We start from the raw sequence: 27,994 nt of genomic DNA on the forward strand, positions 1-27,994 counted from the left end.
TTCATCTAGTTGTATGTATAAATATTTTGGAAAGTGATACTCCCGTTATACAGCAGACCACGACGACGACGGATCATAGCATCCAAACGCAAACGGCACGTCATAATCAAAACCGACAATTCCTCCATTCACTTTCTCGCTCTGCATCTCCTCGTTCCGGTCGTCGCCGATAAGTTCCGTCGATCGTCCCCCTCCATTTCTCATTTCCACCGCTGATCTAGTACCTAGTAGCTTCCGTGCATTTACAGTGAGCCGTGTAAGACACGCCAGTTTCCACTATTATGGTCCTGATTGGAGGGAAGCCATTGAAGCGGATGAAGACGAGAGTCACGGCTGATTTCTACGACTTCCTCACTTTTCCGTCGCCGTCACTCGTCGTGGCAGGTGAGTTCTCTCCGGCGGACCCTTCCGGACGAACGTGCGCTCGTTCCTTTCGAAGCACGCCCTGCTTCCACCGCCGTCAGCACTGTTTTCTCACCTGCTGACGTGGCAGATCTTTTGCCGAGTCGGAGACCAGACAGACGGACCGGACTCGACGCCGTCGGTGGTCTGTCTTGACGTCGTGGAAGAGGATGTGGCCAGATCCAGATCAGTCTACTGCGATCAGTGTCGAGTTGTTGGTGAGTTGACTCGCCAGTAGGTGACCAATTCTCTTTCCATGCCATTAGATCGCTTTGGTTTCATCGTTTTCGAGTTTCTCCCGGTAAAGTACTTTCTAAAAATATTTTTCATGAGTAGAAATAAATTTTTCACGTATTTATTTCGGAAGTGTTTATATATGGTTTTAGAATTAATTTTATAATATATAAAATAAATATGTAGAGAATTTGTCTCAATTTATTGAAAAATATTTTTGAAAAGTATTTTTATGAAAATCCAAATATCTTTTTTGTATACCATAAAATTATTTTTAAAATTATAGTTTGTTTTTCATTTAAATACTTTTAAATCTAAGAGTCTAGGATTAAATGGTTGATAAAGTTCCCGGGTTCTGTGCTAGTTATGTGAGATGAACTTTAATTTTTTAGATATTTTCTCCAAAATAAATAAATGAAAACTAATAAAACAGTCAACATATTTCAAAATACTTTTTTGGGTACAAGAGATGGCTTAGCCCAAATTAAAATTAACACGGAGATCAAACCCCAGAGTGTCTTTGTTCACAAGGCCCATCAAATCAACAAGGCAAACATTAAAATAAGCAAAGGTAGCAATTATTTTAGGTTCATAGCAACTCATGCTTGAAGAGTAACACTACAAAATTTTGCTAATCAAGAAGGATGGGTAAAAGAATTCCCCACAAGTTTTGCGTAAGAACAATCCCTCAAAACATGAAGGATGCTTTCAGCTTCCTCAAAACAGTAAGAACAAGTTGGTGAGCACTGTGACCATCTATTCCTCCAAAGATTTGTAGGAAGCCTCCCATAAAAGATTCTCCATATAAAGACATCAATTCTTTCAACTCCTCTCCATTTCAAATGAGTTTGAAACTCGGATTGTAAAGACATGTCAGGTTCTCTTTAATCATAAAATGAGCACTTTTGAGGCCAAATAAGCCATAAATTGAAGCTTTCCAGGCTAAAAAATCCTCCCCTGCAGACTGAAATGGAGGCAGAACACTAGACAACCTGTTTAAAACTTCTAAAGTAACCACTACTGTTAATTTCTGAAAATTCCAAGAATTATGGATTACCCAATCTACAACTACACTTCCTTCTTCTTCACCTGTCAGCATCCTCAAACAACAATCTTTAATCTTCTTGTCAGGAAACAGCCACAGTTCATTGAAAAAATTTAATAGATTCACCATTCTTGAGTTGCCAAAAAGAACCTCTACCTATAACTTCTTTTTGCTCACAAATGAACTTCTATAAACCAAAGTCTCCAGGACAGGAAGTAAGGAGATTCCCCTCATTTTGGAACATGTACTTGCTGCTAAGATTGTCCGCCCAGAGCGATTTTTCTTCTATTAGCAGTTTCCAAGCCAGCTTTGTTCCACAAGCTTCATTGACTGAAGACAATCTTTTAAAACCTGGCCCGCCATAGGATTTTGGCAGTCTAATATACTGCCAACTAATGGGATGATATCGTTGAACATCTTGATTATGCTCACGTATGAAATTCCTTTGTAGTTTTTGCACCTCATCACAAATCTTCTTAGGTATTCTAGAAACTTGCATTAGGTATAAAGGGATAGAGCTCAAAACAGATTTTGCCAAATTTATTTTGCCTTCCGTTGATAAACAGTTAGCCTTCCAATTATCAAGCTTCATTCTCACACGGTCTACTATGTATTGAAACTTCTCAGTTGCTTTTCTTTGTCTTGTAAGAGGGAATCCTAAATACTTCCCTATTTTCAAGGATGTTTTCATCTAGGTGATCCGCCCTATGTTCTTTTTCATAGTAGCAGGAGTTTTAGGGGAAAAGAACAAAGAGGATTTACTTCTATTAACACGTTCTCCTAAAGCCATAGTGAGAGCATCTAGAGCCTTCATCATGCACAAAACTTGAGTTTTAGTAGCCAAACCAAATAAGAGAAGGTCATCTGCAAACACTAAGTGAGAAATAGAGGGGCCATTCTTTGAAACAGTGATAGGCTTCCATTTACCATTAGTAACAGCATCACAAATAAAGTGGGAAAGCTTATCCATACAAAGAACAACTAAGAGGGGAGATATAGGGTCACCTTGCTGAAGTCCTCTTTTAGGAGCAAAGTATTTAGTCTTTGAACTATTCCACAACACATTATAATTAACACGTGACACAAGACATCACAAGATTAACAAATTTATCTTCAAAGCCCACTTCAATGAGAACTCTATTAAGGACATCCCAACTAAGCCTGTCATAAGTTTTTTCTAGATCAATTTTCATTGCCAGAAGACTTGTTTTTCCTTTAGACTTACTCATTACATGAAGAATCTCTTGCCCAATAATAATATTATCCTGTATATTCCTTCCTTTTATGAAATTGGCTTGAAAAGGGGAAATCAAATCATTCATCGCATCTTTTAATCTTTGAGTGATTACTTTAGTAACACATTTATAATGAACTGAGCAGAGGGAAATAAGACGAAAATGAGTCACTAATTCTGGGCTCTCTCTTTTCGGTGTGAGGGTAATCAAGGCCTTATTAGAACCTTCAATAGATAAATCCCCCTAAAAATTTCCTTTGACAAACTTGCAGATGGAAGAGCCAAAAATTTTCCAATTATGCTGAAAGAACAAAGGGGAAAAACGATCAAGTCCAGGAGCTTTATAGGGCTCCATAGCAAAAAGTGCGTCTTTAATCTCCTTATCTGTAGGTAACCTACCCATATTGCATAACAGAGTACAATCAACAGTGGGAAATGAAGTTTTTTTCCTAGCAACTCACTTCCAGTAGCATCCAGAAAGAATAAGTTCTTAAAATAGGACAGAATCATATCCTGTAAATCAGAAGCATCCTCCACACAGTCATCTTGGTCATTTTTAAGGGCAATAGTTCTATTCCATTTCTTTCTTTTATGAGTTTTAAGATGATAGTAGCGGGTATTTCTATCACCTTGAGAAACCCAAATAGATCAAGCTTTTTGAAACCATTTAATCTCTTCTAATCTCAGAACTCTATCAAGTTCATTTTGAAGCTGTATTTCAAGAGCAGCCAAAAAATTTGAAAAAGGATAGGCTTGAGAGTTTTGAATTCCTTCAAGTCTGGTAAGGATAATTCTTTTCTTTTTTCTCGACAAAGCCGAAGGTCTCTTTATTCCATATGAGGGCAGATTCTCTAAAATTATCTCAACTCTGATTTATATCAGGACAATACCTCCAAGAATTTTCAATAAAACTATTGAAATTGTCATGCTTAATCCACATAGCTTCAAAACGAAAAGGTTTAATACCTAGAAAGTTCAGTCCAACAGCATCTAAATAGAGCATTAAAGGATTGTGATCTGAGAAGCTTGTTCGACGACATAACTTCACCAAAAAATTACTGAAGGAGGACATGAAGATAGAATTTCCTAATGCTCGGTCTAATCTCTCATAGAGTCTTGAACACCTTATATTTGGCCCTTTCTAAGTAAATTTAGGCCCTTTGAAGCCCAAGTTAGATAAACCACAATTCTGTACATGATCATTTAACCACTTCATGCGAGCGTGATTAATTCAGCACCTCCCTTCCTTTCAGAAGCATCGGCAATGTCGTTGAAGTCATGAAAAACAACCCATGGCTCGTTAGGGTGCTAGATAAAATCTTCAATTCATTCCATAATGTATGCCGTAAGTTTGAATGGGGAACTGCATATGCCGTAGTAAGAAAGAAACACGGTTTCCTAGAGAAATTACAACCCATATGTAGAATTTGGCTAATTTGCTGTTTGACTGTAACGTCTACTTGCTGGCTTTTCCAAGTGACTGTTAACCCACGCAAGCGACCAGCACGAGGAACAATAGCCAGCTTGTCAAAACCCAAAGACTCTAGGCATCTTAGCTTCGACTCACTCTCACACTTCATCTCTGGTAAGATCAGAATAGAAGGGCTAGACACACCAAAAGCTGTCTTTAGATTTGTCAAGAGGCTTTTATGAGAAGCCCCTCTTACATTCCAATAGTAGATAATATTCATAAAAATGGGCTTTGAAAAAAGAGGCCGCGACCCAGTTAACACTATGAAGGATAACACTATGAAGGAAACTGGGTTTCAGGTACCACTGAACCCATACTCTGATGACTCTCATTGCATTCTTCTCCATCTGGGCCACAAAATCTTGGCGCAATTTCTCCCCTCGGGCCCCTTTCAATTTTTCCCCTTGCGCATGTCATACAATGGTTGTGCTATCAAAACCAACATGTATGTTCTCTTGGTTCGAATTTGTGGGTATGACATTATCCTCAATTTCCTTAGTTAAATTTATAAGACTATTATTTTCCACGTCAGCTAGGATATCAAACCTCGTCCCTGATCCTGCTTGCTGGAAAACTTCCCGTATTTTTCCCTTTGTCTTCCTTTGCCAATGAGGCTTTTGAACAACTCTTCTGGATTCTTGTTCAAAAACCCCGTTTTCTTTAGTATTTAGTCCCTGCCTCGTCTCGCCTGTTTGTTCACCACCTTGTCCTCTTCCATTAGGTTTTGTGGCCAGCTTTTTTGATGGGCGCACATCACTGCGATGTTCATAAATTCAAAAGTTCAAACACAGGGAATGAAGGCCTTCATATTCCAGATAATAATCCTCACCATCTAGAGAGAATCCACACACGAGTTGTTTCCCTAAGTCAACTAGGACACAAATCCTTTCTTAAGTGTCCTCAGGGCTAAGAAGAAGTTTTAACATCAACTTTAATGGTTTCTCCAATCCTATTGCTAATGATGGTAAGAGCCTCCTCGTCACAATACTCCAAGAACACTCTTGGTAATCAGATCCAAACTGCAACTTCATCAATGCTAGCTCTTGCAAGATTGAATCTAGTTTCCCATGGTCTTACTATGAGATAATGATCATAAATCATCCATGGAATTCCAATTAAAGCATTAAAATGATCATCTCTGTTTGTAAACAAACAACAACAAGCCTTATCCCACTAGGTGGGGTCGGCTACATGAATCACACAACGCCATCGTGCTCTGTCAACAACCCAATCCTTAGATATGTTATTGACTAGGAGGTCTCTTTCAATGACCTCATTCAACGTTCTTCTCGGTCTTCCCCTGTCTCTTTTTATGGGACTCCATCTTGTTTGATCCACCCTCCTCACCGGGGCCTCCAAAGGCCTTCTCTGCACATGTCCAAACCATCTTAAGCGATTTTCAACCATTTTCTCTTGGATAGGTACCACACCAACTCTTGTCCTGATCTTTTCATTTCGAATCCTATCTTTTCTTGTATGATCACACATCCATCTCAACATCCTCATTTCTGCTACTCCGACTTTGTGCTCTTGTTTTCCCTTTATTGCCCAACATTCACTACCATACATCATAGCTGGTCTTATAGCAGTTCGATAAAATTTTTCTTTAAGTTTCTCAGATACCTTCTTATCACAAATAACTCTGGTAACTTTCCTCCACTTTAACCAGCCAGCTTGTATTCTATGAGAAATGTCTCCATCAATTTCCCCATCCTCTTGTATAGTGGATCCTAAGTATTTAAACTTTGATACTTGAGGAATAATTTGTTCTCCCATCCTCACCTCTAAATCCCCATTACTTTGCCTCCCTCCAAGATCACAATGCATATATTCTGTTTTGTTCCTGCTCAAACGGAAACCTTTCGACTCCAAAGTCCTTCTCCATAACTCCAAACTAGTGTTAATCTCTTCTTTTGATTCCGCCATAAGGACAAACATCATCTCTGTTTGTAACTTAACAACAAAATAACTATAGCTAATGTTAATCAAATTGATCCCCTCTTTCCTTACCTAAAATGCCTGTAACCGAGCTTCTAAAGCTTTGTAGCCAATGCTTCTATCTAGAAGTTTCACTATTACTGCTTTTCTCCAAGCCTTGTATAATCTCTTCCTCAATCAGCCAGAGAAATGGAAAGTAGGGAAGTTACAATTGGGGTCCTCCCTTATTCTAATTAGGGGCTCTTTTTTGTCAGTTTTTGTATTTGAAGGAGAATCCTCATACATGATATCATGAGCTTGGTCATCATTCTTATCAGTTTCTTCATAAGAGTGCTCTTCATCTATGCAAACTCCTTCTAGAGTCTCAGCAAATGTTAACCCTGTTCGTTTCCTAAGCACATTACCAATATCGAGCTTCGGCCATGGGTTCACTCTTGAGCTCTCTCCTCTATCTGAGTTCCCATTCTTTATCTTTTTTGAGCTCCGCATGAGTAGGTCGTCTTCCTCAACAGAAGGAGGAATAAGAGCAATGTTTTTCCCAGCAGGAACAATTGCCATTTTACCTTATATTTCCAAAAAATCCTAAAAAACATATGATTGTAATAATTGAGATCACAATGTAGATTATGGCCCACCATTTGACCCACATCATTAAGTGGATTGACAACTTATTGCTGATACAGTAGTGAGAAAATCCAATTTATCGGGGACTATCCCATATTCCCATGATCCAGGAGTCTGTGGGGCCCATCCTGAGGAGCCCAGGGTAGTGTCTTTCTGTTTCCTTATCGGTTTTATTCCTTCTTTATTGGCAGGGCCATGTGTCGGTCTAAGATTTGGAAGACATTTCCTTCGCATTTGTTTGTGCGGGACCACTATGACGGCTTTTGCATTTTTTGGGCCATATTGCTTGCGATAAACTTTTTCTAATTCTACTGTTACTGCGTAAAATAGCTCTTGGATTTTCCTTTTTCCTCCCTTTGTTTGGCGGATACAATGTCAATTTATTATAATATAATATTTAATCAATCTTATTGCTGGATTTAGGTTCTTGTTTTCTAATTGTCCTTTATATTTGGAAATATTTATTTAGGTTGGAGTGACCACCCAGTATGCAGGAAACGTTACCACTTTATAATCAAGGCCGATGGTAGCTCTATTGGTGGGTACCACAAGCCATGCATGTGCTGTGGAGATATCTTACGTTTGTCGGAATCCAAGTGAGTAACTTCAGACTTCAGCTCTGATTGCTTATTTTCAGTTTTCTTTTGCTGTTTTTTGGGGGTGGAAGGGACTGTTGTCTTCTGAAGTTTTATCATTTTCTATTGCTTTGGTGCAGGATACGTTTTGATTTGTGATACCCGAATCTAGGATTGTAAAGTAGGACGGACGGTTTCAATTTAGTGTAGGTGAATGAGATTACTTTTCTTTGCATAATCCAAGTGGGTAAATTATGGAAGGCTTTTCAATCCAGTGTAGGTGAATGATATTAATTTTGTTTGCTTTGACATTAGCTTTATAATTATTTTGCCAACTCGGAATGGCCCTAGTAGTTCCGTGCTTTGGTAGTGTTAAAGCAACGGGAAATTTCCTACAGTTTGGGTCTTTAGGTTGCTGAGATAGCTTTGTTCTGTATAATTTTTTCGGCTAACACTATTGTTTTCATGATATAATGCTTTGATAAAGGTGAATTATTGTGATTTTAAACTCATAAAGCAATCAATCTTTAATTTGGCGTCTGGTATGCTCTTACAACAAGCGTGCAATTGGATTTCCTATTGCTTATGCTTTGACCCTGAATCTTGTTTCATGTATGTGCCCATGTGCCTGGTTATGGACAATGTGTGTGTGATGCTGTTAATATGAATGGAAGTGAGCAAATTTATGTTGCCATGAATAGGAAGAGGACAAAAGATTTTATGTCCTCATTTTCACCTCAGTCCCGTGGCTGGGTAAGGAAAAGAAATTTCAAGATTAAGTTGTAGCAGGCGAATTGATTAATGGACATGGCTAGCTCCTAGCTTATGTTTTATTAAGTTTGAAGTTATGTTTTTATATATAACTTTTTTTCTGATTATTTGGCTTTTGTCAATTGCCTAATTTGTTCTAATTCACCAAAACATATTGATAGCTTCCAATTTGATGGGTTCTGTTTTTTGGTTTGGAGCAACCGCTGTACTGATGTATCTGTGATTTAACTTATCTCTTAGTATGTTAAAGTTATGCTGGTTATTATGTGGTCACTGATTTGGTGTATGATGCTTTCTATCTTCAGGTGCAAGTCATGCAACCATGTGACGATCACTGATGATGTTGAAGACTGGGTGTATAACCAGTTAGAAAACACGACTCATCTTTTACATGGTGTTGTCCATGCAAATGGTTATGGGCACCTTCTTCGGGTTAATGGCAGGGAAGGGGGCTCGAGATTTCTTTCAGGTTGTCATATCATGAACTTTTGGGATCGTCTCTGCAAGTCACTTGGAGCCAGGTTAGGATCTTTTGTTCTAATCACAAGCTTACAACTTCTACTTCCTTCTTATTTGTCATTAAGCAGTTCTGTTAGTCTTCAAGAAAATTCTATCGATTTCTTTCTGCTTCTACTTGCCTTTCATCTATGACATCCTCTGTCACCGACTCGAGAATATCAGTGGAAAAATTATATGGGTCTGCATTGAGAAATTGATTATTGTAGGACATTACAACTACTGTTGCATAAAATGTAAGTTTCCTACAAATTAGGGGTTAAGGACTGGGAATTAGACTTCCGAAATAAAGGCATCTGGAAATATTTTGACCCTTGGTAAATAGAATCATACGATTGTTTCACATATCCCCCACCCTTTTTATTTTTTTGAATAAAAGGCTATGGACAACCTCATTCAAAAGACAATTATATCCTCTCTGTCTTGATCCACCAGCCTCCATTGTTTCACATATCCTATGTGCAGTTAGTTTTTTTTTTTTTTTTCATATAACCATGAGCTAAGATCTTAAATGTGTTCATTCATCTCTATATGGGCAGAGAAATTAGTGTAATGGATGTTTCAAAGAAATATGGGCTGGAGTACCGCCTGATCCATGCCATTACAAAGGGTCATCCCTGGTATGGTGATTGGGGCTACCAATTTGGCACTGGTAGCTACGGTCTCACGCACGAAGAATATATGTCTGCGGTTGAATGCCTTTCCAATCTACCATTGTCCCTATTCCTCTCTGAAGCACAGAGACCTGATTATCGATTGCGGGACACAATCTCATATTACCAGTCATTGTCTGAAACTGGGCTTGTAAATATAAGGGATCTCTTTTGTTTTTTGATTGGTTTGATTCATGATGCTCACATGACAGTGTCAAGGGCTGATGATGTCACTTGCAAGAAGCGCCGTTGTAACGCTGCAGGAGTGTCATGTTTCTCTTCAATGAGTGACATTGAACGTGTGGAGGGAGCAATGCTCAGAGTATTGCGTGCAGTGTCAGGATCCAATTGGGTGAACTGGCGTACTCTTAAGGGTGCTGTCTGCAAAGTGGCCTCTCCAGAGCTTCTTGACTATTGTCTGGGAGAACTAGGAGGAAAAGCAATATTTGGTGGTATGGTTGTCAATACCCGATGCAATCCTGTTACTGGAGCTTTCGAGTACAGGTCAGACTTCATTCTGATTTGCTTTCTCTTGTGTCCTTTTGATTTGCTTTCTCTTGTGTCCTTTTCATCTTGACTACTACAAAGGAGTTCATGCTTCAGAAGGGTATTTAACTACAGCGTCAGAAAGAGATCACATGTCATGAGCTCTGATTTTTCAGTTTTTATACTTTTGAAAATAATTTGGTACTGCCTGCTGTTATGCTTTTCAAGGAATGGGGTATGCTAAGGTGATGATAGTTCTTGACATTATTGTGCAGTAAGCCTGGAAAGGGAATAGTTTTTAAAATATTTATTCATGCTTTTTTCTCTTTCCATCTGTCTCTCTCCCCCTCTCGCCCTCCCTCTCACCAGCTTCAAACACAATTCCTCATGAGAACATCATTCTAAGAGTTACAAGGAGGACCAAGGTGCCGGCTTATGCACACTCCTATCATGTATTTATGGTTGATTATTGTTGAATCCTTGCATATCTGGAGGAATACTCGAATTGACATATAGTCCAATAACATACCATTGATAGGGAGGATCGCGGGACATGTCATTGTTTTCCTCAGTGCTTTGATGTTCTTGATTAGTATAATTTGAAAGATCCTCTTGTCCTTTCCATTCTAGAATTATTTTATTGGTTTGAATCGTTTCGCTGCCAATTTCTCATATTGTACTTCTATTTATTTGCAGACTAGAGGCAGGGAACAGCTTTTCCCATGGGACAACAGCAAGCAATAAATCTTTGCGTTCTAAGTATCCATCTGAAGTGAATCTCCTGCACGACTTGAGATATTTATACGAGTCTTTGCTTCATCCGCATAAGATGTTAAGATATGACTCTGGGGGGACAAGGACTGCAGCAACGAGCTCTGCACAAAAACTTCTTGACTGCAAGCATTTTGTAAAAGATTATAGGCCTGAGATGTTGCCAATGACAAGCGTGAATAGGATACGCCTCTCATGTCAGGTAGTACTAGTTGATGAAACTGATGAAGCTTTTGCAAGTCCTCCCCCAGAATTAATTGTCCTGCCCCGGAATGCCACTGTGTCCGACCTCAAGACTGAAGCATCTAATGCTTTTCAAGATGTATATCTTGTGTTTAAGAGATTTCAAGTGGATGAGCTTTTTGGCTGTAGCTCTGCAGATGATTCCACTCCCGTCAAACTCTTGATAGGATCGACAGAATTGGTTCGTGTCCAAGGAAAATGCATTGGGAAGAATGTATTGAGCAAGTTCCAAAGGGAACGTGGAATTGAGAGGTGGACCGTCGATTGCAGCTGTGGGGCCAAAGATGATGATGGGGAGAGAATGTTGGCGTGTGATGTGTGTGGGGTGTGGAGGCACACTAGGTGTTCTAGTATTCATGATGCAGATCCTGTCCCTGTGAGGTTTTTATGCCCAAGATGCCAAAATTTTGAGTTGAAGCCGCATTCAAGTGGACACTGAATAGATGAGGCTGACTAACATCAGTACTAACATTAGATGCTTTTGAAACGGCTTGCTAGTGCCATTTAGGTGAGGCATCGACTCATTCTATGCACATAAATGTTTTGTTTATGTATTTTGCAAAGGCCTGAAATGATGAGCCTGTATATAAAAAAACAGGCCTAAAATATGGCATCAGGATGGGGCTTATCTAATCGTTTTCACTTCTAGGTTCTACCTTCTACCTCTTGTTTAATTTTGTATATTTTTGACTGACTGACAAAACTAGTGGATACAGAATGGAAAAAGAAAAATCGAACCGCAAATTTTTTTTTATGCAAAGATGTTGGCTCCTGTTTTTTTGGCTGGTGAGCTTGTTGCCCTTTTGCTGCAAATTGCAATATAAGTTGGACGCTATATAATCATATTCGGTTTGTTTCAATTCCTAAAGTTGACTTATGAGAGCTATTTAAGTAAATCCAGGTTATTAAAATTGGATAAAGTAAAGTCAATTGTGAATAAATTAATACGCACATGCAAGGTGATATTTGTTGAAAATTGTATGTTGATTGTCTTTTGAAGTATGTTGGGCTTATTTAACAATTATGCTTCAAATTATATGGCTTTTGGGTTCTTAGATGAGGTATGAGAAAGAAGGGAACACTGTACAGAGTAGGGTGAGGGATATAGGTTCCGTTCGTTTTGTAATAAAGAAAGATGGTTTTCTTTCCTCGATTTGCAATTGTTACCTTCATGAATATGACGTAGATATTGCACTTGAATGATAAAAGAACTTTTTTATTTCACAAAAAAAAAACTTTTTTAATGATTTTTTCAATTTCTTATTTTTAATGTTTCGTACTAAATAGAACTTATGTACCTGCCTATCAATCCAATGAGTCCATGTCATGAGTAGTTCTGGCAACTCAAGAAAGTTCTTCTCTCAATCGATATGTTGTTTACTTTGTACTCTACTCGTGGCAAGAATTTCCTTGTTGCTTTCCCCCCAGCTTTTATGCAGCCGTTCAAAACAAAAATTTGTTTTGTTCCCAGAGGCAAGGAGACGTGAAGAATCCTCTCATCGTGTATCAATTACACAAGTAATTAGTAAAATCTTTGTATCATATATGTCTCAAGTGGTGAAAATCCCTAAAATATCTGTTTCAGAATTGACTGTAATAAAGCGTCTTTAAAAATTTCCTAGCTAAAGTATTGATTTTGACTCCCATAACCTAAGGTCCCATGTGGATCATATACTATTTATCATCAGTAGTGCTTAACATAGTGATGCATTAATTATTAATTTAAAGAGCAATATAATAATACTAAGATTTATGTGGGGCACCTTAGCTGCCTGCACTCTTTACTGCATCGCCCTCCTCTTGCAAGAAAATGCTTTGCTAGAGAACACAGAGTAAGATATCACTATGCCCACATGCATGTAGCTTGGACGCGTCCCTAGCACTTGGACAGGGCGTTGAAATTCAGGCTTCATGCGCAATTTTTTAATGATAACTTTTTTTCACAGATAGTTGTCTAATTTCGTGACTCTTATCCCACTCTACACATTTTTGTCACCTTCTATTTGTATGTGGTAGACAGCTAGGCCTGTGTGCACTTTGACAACAACTCCACTTACTTACGTTTGACTTCCATTAGAACCAATTCCAGCTAAAGTCTTCACACCATAGAGTAGATTTATAAGAATGATTATACCATGCTTGATGCTAGAATGAGCTTTACTTGAAACTCAAAATTTGGAGTTGAATTCTTCATAGTTCTAAGGATCCAGAGACTTCTTATTCAGCCTTGAAAGTTCAAACACTTCCTCTTGCTCTGATTGCTTGACACCACCAGGTGGCAACTGAATATTAGGCAAAGTATAATAGTCAAGTTTTGCACATAGATATACTACTTTCGGTCCTAATTATAAGAGCTAGTTGACTAATTTGAGGAGATTAAGGAAGTAAGTTGAGTTAGTTATTTGTCCTAAATAGGTGTTGTCTTTCCTAAAATATCCTTGCTAATCAAGTGTATTGACTAGAACTATCATGGTTAGAAAGGCTACTTTGGAAAAAAAAAGTATAAATATGATAGACAAAGTGGATTGGGGTTTTATATTTAAGATAAAAATAAAAGTCAAACAGGGTCTTATATTAAGGACCAGAGGTAGTATGCTGTAAATGTATTGATTAAACATGCTTATATTGGATGTCAAAGTTAAGACAAGAAATACCAAATGACTTTAAGTAGTGATCACATGTATTGATTTATTAATGGGGATATGCTAGTCCCGTCTCACCACCATATACTATATGCCCATTTCATCACATGCCAAATATTTTTTATTTTTATTCATACGAAGACTATTTTAGTGGCCCTATTTTTTATTTGAGAAGATGTGATAAGTTAGTTAATATATCCCTCCTGAATTAGGTTGCTCCACTATTTCAAGGATATATAACATGCTTCATATGTTCATTTATATTACTTGTTTAGGAAAATTGTTCCCCATAGAAAAATACACAAAACAAAACAAAAGCGGTAACCCGAAGTTAATTCTCCCTTTCTCAATAATCTGAAAAAGCTTGAGGTAATATTCATTTGCTTGTTCTTTCCGACAAATTCTGATAGCGTTGGAAGAGATTCGAGGAAAGGGATGTTGTACCTAATTCTTATCTTTTCTACCTTTACTTTGTCTACCTTATCTTGCATCCTAGATTTCCAATTCATCTTTATCAAATAATTAGCATTTCTAAGTGTATGAAAATATACTTGACTTTAATCTGTAAATCTTGAGTTGGCTAATACTTATTCGACAGCCGCTGAATGTGAATTTTCCTTATGTGTCAACTGACAAGCAATTAACATACATTTAGTTCATCAGCTTATATCCTTGACCAATGGGATCAGTTTGCATTTGATAAAAGTGGTGTTGCATGAACAGGAGAAAATGACAAACCACTACCTTCCACTTTTTTTCCCTTTTAATTATTAGCATTTATATATACATATAATTGCCTCTCCCCATACAGCAGTTTGCTGCTTTTTCAAGTATTTTATTCCCATGCCTCATTTCCAGTATTAAGTTCATTCTCCCCTCTCTATTATAAATATCTTAGGGATTAGAACAGACCTCTGCATAAATCATATCAATGTCTATGAAGTATTCGGAGATGGTGATGGCTAAGTTGGTGACTTCGATTCTGCTGTTGGAGACGATGGTGACAAGTGGTTTCAGGATAGGACCGGATAGTCTGAGCGTGGATTACTACGTATTCAGCTGCGCCTTTGTTGAACCTATTGTTAGGAACATTGTGAACGAAGCTTTGCAGAATGATCCAAAGCTAGCAGCTGGTCTTATTAGAATGCACTTCCATGACTGCTTCATTCAGGTTCTCTTCTTCTTCTTCTCCTCTCTCTCTCTCTCTCTCTCTATATATATATATATCTCCCTCGTACAACTGTGCACACTGTCATAAACGTACATCCAAAACATTTCGGCATTTCATCTTGCAACATGAAATCATACATGCAGTTCTGTCACTGGCCATGGGGTAAAAAGTGCTATTTTCTGAACAGTTATGATATACTCCTCCAATCCTTAACATAAGTAACATAGGACCTAATTGTTGAGTTGGTTTTGGTTCTAAATATAATACTCATTTCTTATATTTATCAATTTTCTCTAAATTACCTCTATGGATACTCCCTCAACTATAATTAAGTAGAAGAGGGAGAGAGGGTATTAAGAAAGATGATTATGGTGTTTTAGAAAAAACGTGTTACATTTCTTATAATTAACTAACTTACCTAACTTCCTTAATCTAATCAAACTAGTTAAATGGGTCTTATATTAAGGACCGAAAAAGTATCAAATTATATTTGGATACCACACAAAACTACTAATGCAGTTGTGACCACAGTGGAAAAAGTGCTACTTTGCTCATAAGGCTTGCTTTTAAGAAGTAGAACTTAATGTGATGGGTCAAAAAATGGTCATGCTTGTACGTAGTGTCTGAAGAAAAGGAGTCAGTTGGTTTGGAGTACCATGTCGGAATTTAATGAATTATTATATGATTTTTGATGGGAGCAAGTGGCTTATAAATAGTGGTAAAATTTGACGGACATGGCTTGCTTTGGGAGATATTTATTTTATTGATAATTGTAATCTGTTATTGGTCCTCCCTTACAGAATCACTTGAGTTAACGTTTGGGAGATACTCATACAACACAAAGATTTAGGATACACTCGTGCAATGCACGGTCAATATTCTAGTTAAGATCATATTTTAAAAGGTTCATGCATGATAAATTATATAATTATTTAATCACTAATTATTTGCTTTTATAATTAAAATTTTGGGGAAAGTAAGAATGATAAATTAAAGAAACAACATGCATTTTTGTTTAAGGAATTAAAGCAAGATTTGACGACCGTATTGTTTAACCCTACAATGGCCGTATGATTCCAAACATCACTTGTTCTTTTTCTTTATTATATAAAATCTCAGATTTTCAGCATTATATATATGTATATACCAACCAGCACATTAACCTCCACTATAAGGTATATATAGTGGATATTATTGATGAATAATATATCCGGTTAGTGACTCAAATGTTCCCCACCTGAAGATGTCGGGCATGTTTCAGGAACAAACTGTTGCATAAACATCGTGTTAAGGTGCAGCTCAAGAACTTACCGCTTATTTATCTGGTTTATTTATAAGTCACTTATAATGTGTTTCACACAGACTAAGAAAAATTTTAAACTTTATTAACTCTCATTTAAAATTTAATAACTTTTCAATTTTATCCATTTAATATACCTTATACCTTATGTAAACAAAGTCAAGACAATAATAAATGAAGGGTGACATTATATATTCATACAAAAAAATTTTCTGAGTACCCTATAAATGTGATAGAAAAATATATTCTCTCTCTATCCTATAAATAGGACCAGAAGAGTACTTTACATAAATGGAACTTACAGAATTATTGCTACTTGGCATTAATGAACAGGGATGTGATGGGTCGATTCTGATTGACTCAACTAAGGATAACACGGCAGAGAAGGATTCACCAGGAAACTTGAGCTTGAGAGGCTACGAAGTCATTGATAGGATCAAAGAAGAGCTTGAAGCACAGTGCCCTGGCGTGGTTTCGTGTGCTGACATTGTCGCTATGGCAGCTCGCGATGCAGTTTTCTTTGTAAGAACCTACCCTACTTTAATTTACATATACTCAGACAGAAAATTTAATTTATTATTTTCTCATGTCCTAAATATAAAAGCTAGATAATCAATTTGCAGAGATTAAGAAAATTAGTTCATTATTTATAAAAATAATGTGCATATTGTGTTGGCTTCCTCAAATATCCCTTTCAATCGTTTGCACTAGAAATAACTCCCTTAATGAAAAACACTTTTAATATATGCAATCAATAGGAAGAGTTTAAAAATATATATATAAAAATTTGAGAAACAAAATGAACTGGTGGAGTTTTATTTTTAAGATCAAAACAAATTTTTTTTACTAGTTCTTATAATTAAGATCAGAAGGAGCATATAAAATATTTAGAAAGAATTAACAAGAGAAGAGTGGGTCCCATGACGGTGGGGTTAATTGGCTTGCTATTTTTTTATTAATTTCTCCCTGACTTTATCATATATGAGATATTTTAAGGAGTTGTCTTTAATGTTTAATGTTAAGGACTGGAGGTAGTACTAAACCACATTTTGAGCATCTCATATGTTATCGTGTTTCTTTGCAATCATTTGCTTGAGCTACATAGCTTTTATCCGTATATGAAATGTTGTTAAGATCATTAGTAGAATCAAATCAGTAATGGGGGTCGTAATTATGAATATTATTGAATGAGATGAGGTTGTGATGATGATGAACAGGCTGATGAATACAGGCTGGTGGTCCGTCCTATGACATACCAAAAGGAAGAAAGGATGGAACCAGATCCAAAATTGAAGACACAATCAACCTTCCATTCCCCACCTTCAATGCCTCTGAACTTATTAGAGTGTTTGGCCAACGTGGTTTTACTCCCCGCGAGATAGTCGCTCTATCTGGTAATAAACTTGTTTCCTCCACCAACGTAACTTGCAGAGTCTGAAAAATGAGTTGAATTGTTCATGAACAATTAACGGTACAATTAATAATTTGCATACATGACAACTAAATACTACCTCCGATTCTTAATATAAGACCTCATTTGACTTTTATTTTAATCATAAATATAAGATCTCAATCCATTTTGTCTTTCATATTTAATTTATCCATTTTTTTTCAAAATAGTTATTCTAGCCAATAAACTTGATTAACAAGGATATTTTAGGAAAGATAACACATATTTATTACAAATAACTAATTTAATTTTATTTTCTTAATCTACTCAAATTAATCAACTAGCTTTTATATTTAGGATCAGAGGTAGTATATACAGAGCCCCACATAACAAGTTGAGAATAAAATATTTGTATCAATCATCCACTCTAAAATGTTAAATTTAAGTTACTGAACGAGACTTTTGGTCACATGGATGATTTGAATATGCAGGAGCTCACACACTCGGAGTGGCAAGGTGTGCGTCGTTCAAGAACAGATTAAGCCCAGCAGATCCGACGTTGGACTCAGAATTTGCAACCTCACTGTCCAAGACATGTAGCGCCGGCGACCAGGCGGAGCAGCCGTTCGACGCCACGGAGGACATCTTCGACAACTTGTACTTTGAGGCCTTGACGAGGAACAACGGCCTCCTAACCTCCGATCAGACGCTGTACAGCCATGCAGAAACCAAGAACTTCGTCGACGCCTACGCGTTTAACCAGTACCTGTTCTTCTTCGATTTCCAGCAAGCCATGGTCAAGATGGGTTTACTTGACGTCAAACAAGGTTCTAATGGCCAAGTTCGAGCCAACTGTCGGAAAGTCAACTAATCTTATAAGGTCTCGGCCGGAGACGACAATGGTTTCTCTTTGCAACGTTGTAGTATTTGTGATTGTGAAGAAGCACTGTAATACTTTATTGTTGTTCCCCATATATGTGTTAGATATGGTGTGATCTGACTCTATGCACTTGAATTGTTTTCTTTTATGACCTAGGATTTATATATAGTTAGCTTTTATTTTTGTCATAAATGGTGAGTCTAATGATATGTAATAATATTTCTAATTCTTAATATAAGAGTTTGTTAATTAATTTGAGTAAATTAAAAAAATTAATTAAGTTAGTTATTTGTGATAAATAGGTGTTATCTTTTCTAATCAAGTGTATTAGTTAGAACTATCATTATTATAAAGATTATCTTAGAAAATAAATAAATAAATATAATAGGCAAAATGAATTAGAGTCTTATATTTATGATCAAAATAATAAAAAAAAGTTCTTATGTTAAGATCCAGAGTTAGATTATTCCATTAAATTCAAGTATTATATGAGTTTAAATAGGAAATAATTTAAATAATCTATTTTTTTAAAAAGGAGTATCAATCCCATTTCACTTAATTTAACTGAAGTTAATATTTTTAGTTAAATTTTGAAAAAGGCATGTGTGTAAAAATCAAAAGAAAGGGGGAGAAGAATGAAAAAATAATACCTCTCTGGTTCTTATGTAACCACCTAATAACAACTTTACATAATTTAATGAAATTAATTAAAATTTGTTATTTTTTGGAAAATATCAAAACTATCCTCAACAAAAATAATTAATTATAGGAGTTCTGTTAATTATTTAGGAAGTTTTATATTAGTAAAGGATATTAAGTGGTAAAAATTAATGCTTTGTACAAAACATGTTATATTATTATGAAACATAAGTCTTTGTGGTAAATAAGAAAAAGTATAATGAATTTGTGGAAAATAAATAATCAACAAGTCTTTTATTTCAAACTCGCTGGAAAAAATGTGATTTTTTTTTGGAATAGTAAAAAATGTAATTGGTAAGATCTTAATTAAAAAGTAGAGACGTCGTCCTCTTGTTTTTTTTTTTTTTTTAAAATGTCTTAACCTAAAGTCTCATTTCATACAAGATTGAATCATTTGTCTTAAAAAAAAAAAGGTTGAATCATAACTCAATTTAATTAATTTAATTCGATTTGAAATTAACTCCAGTTGATTTGATTAAAGAATCAAATCAAATTGACTTTATATTTTATAAATAAATTAAAACTGTTGTTTGACTTTTCAATGATAACAAAATTATATATTGTCATGAATTAGTTAATTTTAACTAGTTTTTTGAAATGTCAAACAAAAGTTTTGATTTATTTTAAAAGAAAAAAAAAGAAAGAAAAGAAAAGGGAGAATTGCAATTAAGTCTCACTCAAAAGAATTAAATACAAAAAGATCTTTTGAAATTATGAAATTATTCTAAAATCTTAATGGACTTTTTACAATAAATTTTATTTATTTAATTACCAAAATATCTTTTTTCTTTTCTTTTTTTTAAGTTTCTATTGACAACTGAAAAAACAGTAGTTAACAACTTAGATTGTAAAGATTGACAACTATTACGACTGGTTTAACAATTCATGCGTTACATTTTGTTATATGCTGAGAAAATGTGTTGCCAAACCAGTCGCGATAGTTATCAATCATTACATGCTGAGTTGTCAACCATTATTCTTTCAGTTGTCCATGCAAACTTTAAAAATATATATATATAATTTGGTAATTAAACATAATTAAACAAATAAAATTTATTACAATTTTTTTTTTTAAGATTTTAAAACAATTTCATGATTTTAAGAATTTTTTTTTATTTAATTTTCTTAGATGAGCCCTAATTATAATTTTCTCAGAAGAAAACGCCCGGTCCCGGTGGGGAGTTTCATTGCCGCTTTCATGAGAGTGAAGCAGGGAGGCTGTGTCGGGCATCAATTCCAAATTATTCGTGAAAATTGAGACTTCGTCTCTGTAATTCTCTCAGATCCATCGTATTTCCATTTTCTGGGGAAAGTGTGTGACAGTAATGGAAAAAATGAACAGAGCCTTTGAGAAAGTTAAGAAAATGGTGGGAGTGGAGGTGGAAGACGAACAACAAACTGCAGCATTGGAGGAGAGCAACTCATTCGCCTTTATGGATGAATTTAATCAGAACTGCACGTTGTCCACCAAGCAGGTCTTTGCTTCCATTGAATGAATCTATTGTTAATAGTTCTCTATTTGCTTTATTTAGTGACAGAGAAAATAACTACGTTGGGGTCAGATGTATTTCTGGCATTGGTTCAGTTTGCTTCCATTTCGTTGTTTTGAACACGAAAGTGGGGAATGGAATGTATCTTATTACCATGCAGTAACTTATAGCTGATCGATGATCCCTTGCGATTGATTACTCGTTTCGCTTTTTTGGGTCGAAGGAATTCGTTCTCGGAACATTTCGTCCCACATTTTCCTTGTTTCTGAAGTTGACATTTTCAAATTTAACATGATTTCTTGTGTCAAATCAAAACGTGGAGATTATTTTATAAAAGTGAATGGTGGCATTGCGCTAGAAGCCAAGCTATAACACGGAGTTGTTTAAAACATTAATTTTCAATAGTAAGAAATCTTAGTTAATGGTTTAGCTGTTTACCTCCGTCTAGTTTAAAACTACGAGTAGATAAGCAATTCACAAAGGATCATCTTTGACGGATCCTGAAATATAGTTTAAACATGGTAAAGGTATTCCTTCTGTCTCTAATACTTGATTCTGAAGAAATGAGATATTTTGGTGCCCAGAGGGGCCAGAACGCCTGTATCAGTATTGTTCTATCAGGATTTACAAAAATGCACTACAGTGTGCATATGATTTTTTTTTTTTTTTTGGAGAATTACAATGAGATCCCAAAGAAGGAAAATAATTACAAAACAAATCCCATAAGTTATCATTTCCTATTCTGGAACTTGTCATTATAAGCTGTTTAAGTTGTTTTTGGAACTTTTTAGTAATTATTTTCTTTTCTTGGGACCTCATTGTTCATTTTTTTTAGGCTAATGATGATCTTTTATTTGAAGGATCCATTATTTGAAAATGTTAGCAATTACAATTCAATGGATCACCCTCTGTTGTTCCTATGTTTTTTGACTTTTTATATGTTATAAGTCAGCATCCTGAAGTTTACCCTCTCATGCAAACTTCTTATGTTACTCTGAAATTTGAAATGCTTGATAGATCATGCAACAAGCCTGTATCTATATATATCTTTCCACAGTTTGATTAATCAGCTCTCTGCTTGTGATCAAACAGAGATTATACGGCTTTGCCATATGCTTTGTTGCTGGGTTTACTTTTACACTATTGGTAAGTTTGCCACTGTTGTTTTACCAATGAATTATTTACTATTTCAATTTTTTCATTATTTGGGCATGGAAAAATAGTAAAAAGAGATTATTCATTTAAATATGAGGTGAATTTTTATTTTTTTTAAGGAGGAGATCTCATCCATTTATATTGCTCTAGACGGTGAACTAATTTGTTAACGTAATCTAGAGGGTTTACTGTAGGACAGGTTGTTGATATGTTAAGCTGATCCTGATGAACGCATGCTCTGATGGCAATTTCTATCCTGATGAACTAATTTCTGAAATGCTGCATTTAGCCGTTTAAATTTTTTATTCTCAGGGTCGTACAAGTTGCATTTGCTCATGTAAGCTCAATTATCGAAAATAATGAGCATTGAGTATGGAAGGGGAAGTAGAACAGAACTTCCAAAGGTCAATAGCTAGAAGTTACAAATTTTTTCTAGTTCTTTGCTTTTTTCATATTGGTTTCAAATTGCCAATTTTCTAGAGTTAATCTATCTTGTGCCTATCAACCATAATGAATGTTGCTCCATCTAGCTATATGAAGGGATAAAAGTTTCCAAACTCAAAATTTATTTGGCAAGCATTAATAATTATTAGTGTGATAATTTTTTTTTTTTTTTAATCTTACAGTCAATGCTTGTTTTCTTCAATCCAATCAAGTTTGGGATAACATTCACTCTTGGCAATTTGCTATCACTTGGAAGGTATCTACTACATTTACAGATGAATAATTACATTATGATGGTGTTTGACCATTCTATTCACCCTTTTGCACTCCGCAGGTGATGAGGTATTAGAAGCTTTGTAATGTGTTTGAATATAAACTGTCTCTTGTTCTTTATGCTTGAATTCGTGAATTTTGAACATCTTTCGTGAGGACACGTTATCCATCATATTTTGTTATTTCTTCTTAGAAGTTTGTTAATGAGGTGGAGGGAGAAGCCCCCTCCATTTTAACAAGATAGCTCTTTCCTTGTCTCTCAGTTTTTCTTTCGGTGGATAGTCCTACAATCAATGTTTTAAAAGAGGCAGATGTTGTACAGCTTCCTTTCTGTTCTTAGAAATGAAAGATGACATCTAACCTTGATTTTTTATGCTGATTAAATGTAGTATCATACGTCTTCTGGCTCCAGTGTAAAAACAATTTTATAAATAAACATATAGTAGTACCTGGTGAAAATCACCAAGCATGAAAATCAAGACGACTTCAAGTCTAATTTACCTCATCAACTCTTCTCTTCTGCTATAAGTGGCCGGAACAATTACTGCTACTACTAGAGTGAAGTTCTGCTGAATGTCCTATCGTGAAGATTGCTCTGAGTATGCATGAGTTGTTTTTTCATTTACGAAGTTAAATAATTTTCTCTTGTCATCTCTCTTGTTCACTCACACTTTTTGATAATGCTGTGATTGCTTTTTGTGTGTTAATATTTCACCTTGCTCTTGTGAATTGAACTTGTATAAATAATTTATATTCATGGCTGTTCTGTCTTCTTCAGATGCTAAGTTTGAGTGTTTTTAATCGCAGCACAGGATTTCTCATTGGTCCCAAGAGGCAGTTGACAATGATGCTTGATCCTGTTCGTATCTATGCAACCGCTATATACCTAGCAAGTATGATAATCGCCTTATTTTGTTCTCTTTATGTAAGTCACTGTATATCTAATCATTTGTTCTTACAAAAGGATCCTTTCTTTCACTTGACCCATTATCTCACATTGTACCCGTTTTTGCTTTGAACAGGTTCGTAACAAACTTTTGACACTTCTAGCAATTATTTTGGAGTTTGGGGCGCTAATTTGGTATGACAAAAATTTTCATGAATTTCCTATCCTTAGTAAATATCATTTAACGTTGGTTCTCCGCATTTGCCCTCTGCATGCAGCAGATAAATTTAGAGAGAGAAAGAGGAAGACAGATAGCAGATAGGACTCGTTGAATTAGGCCCATGCCCTTTCTCCTCACTCTTTTCTCTCTCCAAATTTGCTTTTTGGTTTTACCTGAGAATCTGAATTTAATATCTTTCCCTGTGTTCCTATTGATAGATTTGTAAAATTGCTTTAACCGTATACTTAAAGAAGATATATTTGACATGGCAAGCTGAACTTTCTCTGCCAAAGATGTGCTTTTATTTGAATACTTAAGGTTAGGAAGATAAGACCACGTAAGTCGGCCTATTCTCACTGTGATCCATGCTCAAGAGTGTCTGCTTAACAAAAATTTGAGTACCATTTCAACAATTGAATTTAAATTGCAAGAATGAAATGTGATGATCCCATTTTGATATCATGCTCATCAATACTACTGCATTTTGATAATTCACCCCATTTCTGATCTTGTGGTTGACAGGTATAGCTTGAGCTACATCCCTTTCGCAAGAGCCATGGTTTCAAAAATCATGGTTGCTTGTTTTGACACTGACTTTTAGGTTATAATCACAACACTCCTACCATTGTTTCCCCCAATATTTTTGAAGTTCTGCTCGAAAGGAGGTTTTGTGGAACTGAAACATACCACGGATGGAGTGAGATTCTTCAATACTTGACCGGTAGGCATGAAGTCTTGGTGGATTTTTATAACCGACAATACTTTGTTTTCTTAGTTATTTGTTTTCAGACTTCTCAAAATATATATATATATATATATATATATATATATATATATATAACATGTCGACATTTTCCAGTTCGCTGTTGGACACTTCAGAAAAATGTTCTGCTGCTTTTTTTTTTTTTTTTGCCAACTCATATTATATTTTTATTGAAGAATATGATCGTAAGCAGTTGTCTTAAAGTTGTTTTCCCGTACAATATTTCAGTGGATCAAAATATGGAAAAAAATTTCTTCCAATTTGTCTCCTTTTCTTTTTGGCTTTCTTTATTTTTCTTTTCTGACTTTTGTTCATTTATTGAATCCGCATGGTGCACTGGAGAAGGTCACGTCTTGGGGGCTGCGTTGCCTTTGGTTTAAAGGTTTACAAGAAAAGAGGGATCACCAAAATGACCCATTTTTAGGTGTTGATTGAGAAAATAGAGAAAAAAATTGAGATGGTTTGATGCTTGCATTTGATGCATATAAACAAGATATTTGTAATTATATTCTATTTTTATTAATTTAGTTAATGAAAGGCCCTTGGACAAGAAACATTATTTTCTTGTTAATATGGGCAAATTATAACACTAGCATATGCCCAGGACAAGCGAATTTTCTTAGTTTGCATGCATCTATAAATTTACTTATGAGAAAAGGGAATATAAAATATAAAGGGGGAAACTAGTATTACTATATTTTTAGGATTCACACGGGACACAGCACAAAAATTCTAATTTTTTTTTGTATTTTTTATGTTCAAATATTTTACACGACCTAAAGATGTGACACTGATCTTCTTTCCACAGCTTGTTTCTTCAATGAAGATCAATCTTACTGTCTCTGCTAGAGAGAATCTATGCTAGAAAGTCTTTTAGTAGAAAATGAACATACATTCTTATATGGGTTACTTAAATAACATAGCTGACCGACATATTACTGTTACTTTTTGAAATTTCAATATACTTTTGTTGAAAGAAACAAGATAAAATCAAAGGGAAAATTACTCTCAGGTCTCGAAAAAAAAAATTGTAATCATCGAAAAGTTTTACTACAAATCAGCAGTATGCAATGAATGAGTCCGATGCAGAAAATAATAATGAATTCATACAGCATTTGTCAGGGGTCTCCTTCCCAAAATCAAATCCCCGATTAGTTGTTGAAAGAATGAGAGATCTTATCACTCATGCTAACTGAATTGGTTTTTTAATTACTACCTCCTGTAGTTATAGTTAACTAATTTGAGTAAATTAAAGAAATTAATTAAGTTAGTTATTTATAATAAATATATGTTTTTTTAAAAATATCCTTACTAATCAAGCATATTGGCTAGAATTACTATTATTGCAAGGACTTTCTTGAAATAAAATAAAATAAATATAAGAGACAAAGTGGATTAGAATTTTATATTTAGAATCAGCTGGAGGTGATATTATCTTTCAAAGAAAACAATAAATAAATACAAAGATTAGCCACGAAGCAGATTCACCTGCCGCCATAGATGATTGAGTTGTAAGTTATCAATTGCAGTTCGCTTTTTTGCACCACACAAGGATCATGGAAACATCAATTAGTACCTATGATTATCATATATTTTTTTATTTAAAAAATAGTCTTAATCACTTTTCTTATAATTGGCATCCAAAGCCCTACCCTTAATGTCTTGCCACGGAGGACATCAAGTTCAATTATGGACTTCAATTTCAAAAGTTGATTTCTTTCTGCGCATTCTCAGTAGGAAAAAACAAGCATCCTTTCTGCGCACATGACCCACCCAAAACAGCAAGTCAATGAAATTTATGTGTGCGTGGTATCATAATATAGCCTTGACTTGTATAATGTGCTTAAGCAGAAATAATGTGCTTACTAGTTCACCAAGAAATAATTACTAAGAGGAAGATATAGAAAATGAAGACGTTTAAGTTTTAACTTATTGATATTTAATTAGTAGCATTTTCATCATTGCAATTATTTAAATTTATATTTGTAACTCACTATTTATCTTTAGTAAAAAATTTCAAGAACTAATATTGTTAAATTGATATTTTGAAACTTTAGTGTCATCCTTCCTTTAAAAATTTCAAGTTATTAATTGGTTTCTTGAATTAAATAAACAACGGCTAGATGAATATATAAGTGATAAATCCAGGACTTAAGGAATAGTTTATTATTTTGGTAAAAGCTTAAAAATTTTAATACAAGTGATACCGCTTTAAAGGGACAACCAAAAAAAAAAATGATAGTGGACTTCAAGGATTGAAGGAATAACACGAGCCAGAAAAAAAAACGAATAAAAATAAAAATGTTGACAAAGATATATGATCAATTGATCATACAAGAAAAGATAAAATCTGTGATAATTAGATATGAAAAAAATTAGTATGACATCTGTAAAGAGAAAATTATAGAAAATAATTTAAGATGGTGTGGATATATATAAAGAATGCCTCTAGTGGCATCAGTGAAAAAAAAAAGTCAAATAAATTGTTTTAGCCCACGAAGAGATAGAGGGGAAAATCAAGAATAATACTTAAGTTATTGTGGGATCTCTTTGTAAATATGTATTTGAAGAGTTGTTGTTCATATAACAAGATAAAGTGTGATTATATTCATGTATTTGGCCTTATCTGGTGAGAAATAAAACTTCTTGTTATTGTAGTATAAGCATCAAGAACTTGACACATTATATTATATTGATTCAGATAATGAGTTAGATTGTGTTTTGGCAAGAGTTTTTCTTCTCTCAGAAAAGAATTAAAATCTAATTAAAGAGGAAGCTGAATTAGTTGCAAAATACACTGATATAGTGCCCATGAAGATCCTCAAAACTACATTTAATTCACGTTGTTCTCAAGAAAGAAAAGGAACACAGGATACACTATGAACAAATGGAAAAGCCCTTCAAACAGGAAAACCAGTGAAACAGAACAAAAAGCAACCCCAAACCGAATCAAAGAAACAGCCAATAAGCTGGAAAATTGCTACAACTAGCCAGTGGAGCACAAGTTTTTTGCATAAGTATTCTTGTTATTGTGCATCCACACTCTGAGGACTCTCCTCTTGATTCCTATCTCTTCACAGAACTGCTGCACCACAGATTCTTCAATCTTCTGCGTTTTCCACCCTACCTTCTCTGCAAATTTCACCATCTTCTCCTTCTGTTCTGCACTGAACTTAGTCCTAAACCTTTTCTTCATCATCACCTTCTCATCTTCTGGTTTCCCAACCTCTTTATAATGATTCCTATGATCTTCTTCCCCGGGATCTTTACTACTGTCATGATCATGTGACTGATCAGAAAGACTTGAGCCAGTTTTGTTGGGAGATAATAGAAGATGATCCAGAAAGATGGGGTTGGTGATCTGAGAGGAGTTTGGAAGCGATGGGGTGAGATAATGCTGATCAGAGCTATAAAAGAAAGTATTGGAGGAGGAATTTGAATAACAGTATTGGATCTCCTTTCTGTGGAAGTTTCTGTGGCAACCGCAGGCTGAGCACTTGAAAGCCTCAAGTGAGCCTTCTTCTTCTGAAGAAAGGAACTCACCACACCCATCAATTGCATGCCCGCCTATTGAAGCTGCATGGTTCTTGAGGCATTCCTGGTAACTCACTACTATTATCCTCTTCTGTTCTTTAGGCTCTTCAGTAATGGGTGAAGGAGAAGAAGGGCTTGGCCTTTTGCATTCAACATGACAGTTGCTAGAGTCCATGTTAGGAGA

General features: G+C 35.3%; 4 protein-coding genes across 5 annotated transcripts; 3 read left to right on the top strand and 1 right to left on the bottom strand.

Moving 5' to 3' along the window:
- Positions 1-393: 393 nt before the first annotated feature.
- LOC114715767 (PHD finger protein At1g33420) lies at positions 394-11,723 on the top strand. Its single transcript, XM_028900649.1, has 5 exons — positions 394-620; positions 7,418-7,544; positions 8,600-8,815; positions 9,350-9,967; positions 10,646-11,723. Exons 2-5 carry the CDS (start codon positions 7,507-7,509, stop codon positions 11,400-11,402), a joined length of 1,629 nt encoding a protein of 542 aa, XP_028756482.1. The 5' UTR covers positions 394-620; positions 7,418-7,506; the 3' UTR covers positions 11,403-11,723.
- Positions 11,724-14,492: 2,769 nt separating this feature from the next.
- LOC114715770 (peroxidase 47) lies at positions 14,493-18,529 on the top strand. Its single transcript, XM_028900659.1, has 4 exons — positions 14,493-14,776; positions 16,410-16,598; positions 17,308-17,470; positions 17,958-18,529. The coding sequence occupies exons 1-4, from the start codon at positions 14,537-14,539 to the stop codon at positions 18,335-18,337; spliced, it is 972 nt and encodes a 323-aa protein (XP_028756492.1). The 5' UTR covers positions 14,493-14,536; the 3' UTR covers positions 18,338-18,529.
- A 1,727-nt stretch (positions 18,530-20,256) lies between these two features.
- LOC114715785 (vesicle transport protein SFT2B-like) lies at positions 20,257-24,735 on the top strand. 2 transcript variants are annotated; one of them, XM_028900678.1, is made up of 7 exons: positions 20,257-20,520; positions 21,628-21,681; positions 22,317-22,390; positions 23,215-23,332; positions 23,430-23,488; positions 24,036-24,234; positions 24,622-24,735. In XM_028900678.1, exons 1-6 carry the CDS (start codon positions 20,371-20,373, stop codon positions 24,112-24,114), a joined length of 534 nt encoding a protein of 177 aa, XP_028756511.1. In that variant the 5' UTR covers positions 20,257-20,370; the 3' UTR covers positions 24,115-24,234; positions 24,622-24,735. The 2 variants fall into 2 exon arrangements, with proteins under 2 accessions (XP_028756511.1, XP_028756509.1); XM_028900676.1 differs by lacking the exon at positions 24,622-24,735 and having other exon boundaries at positions 23,430-24,108.
- Positions 24,736-27,262: 2,527 nt separating this feature from the next.
- LOC114715771 (zinc-finger homeodomain protein 3-like) lies at positions 27,263-27,985 on the bottom strand. The gene has a single exon (XM_028900660.1). The coding sequence runs from the start codon at positions 27,983-27,985 to the stop codon at positions 27,263-27,265; it is 723 nt and encodes a 240-aa protein (XP_028756493.1).
- Positions 27,986-27,994: the final 9 nt, after the last annotated feature.

The sequence above is a fragment of the Neltuma alba genome, unplaced genomic scaffold, assembly GCF_004799145.2.
Source record: "Neltuma alba isolate B1F8T4 unplaced genomic scaffold, ASM479914v2 tig00011612_pilon, whole genome shotgun sequence".
Lineage (NCBI taxonomy): Eukaryota > Viridiplantae > Streptophyta > Magnoliopsida > Fabales > Fabaceae > Neltuma > Neltuma alba.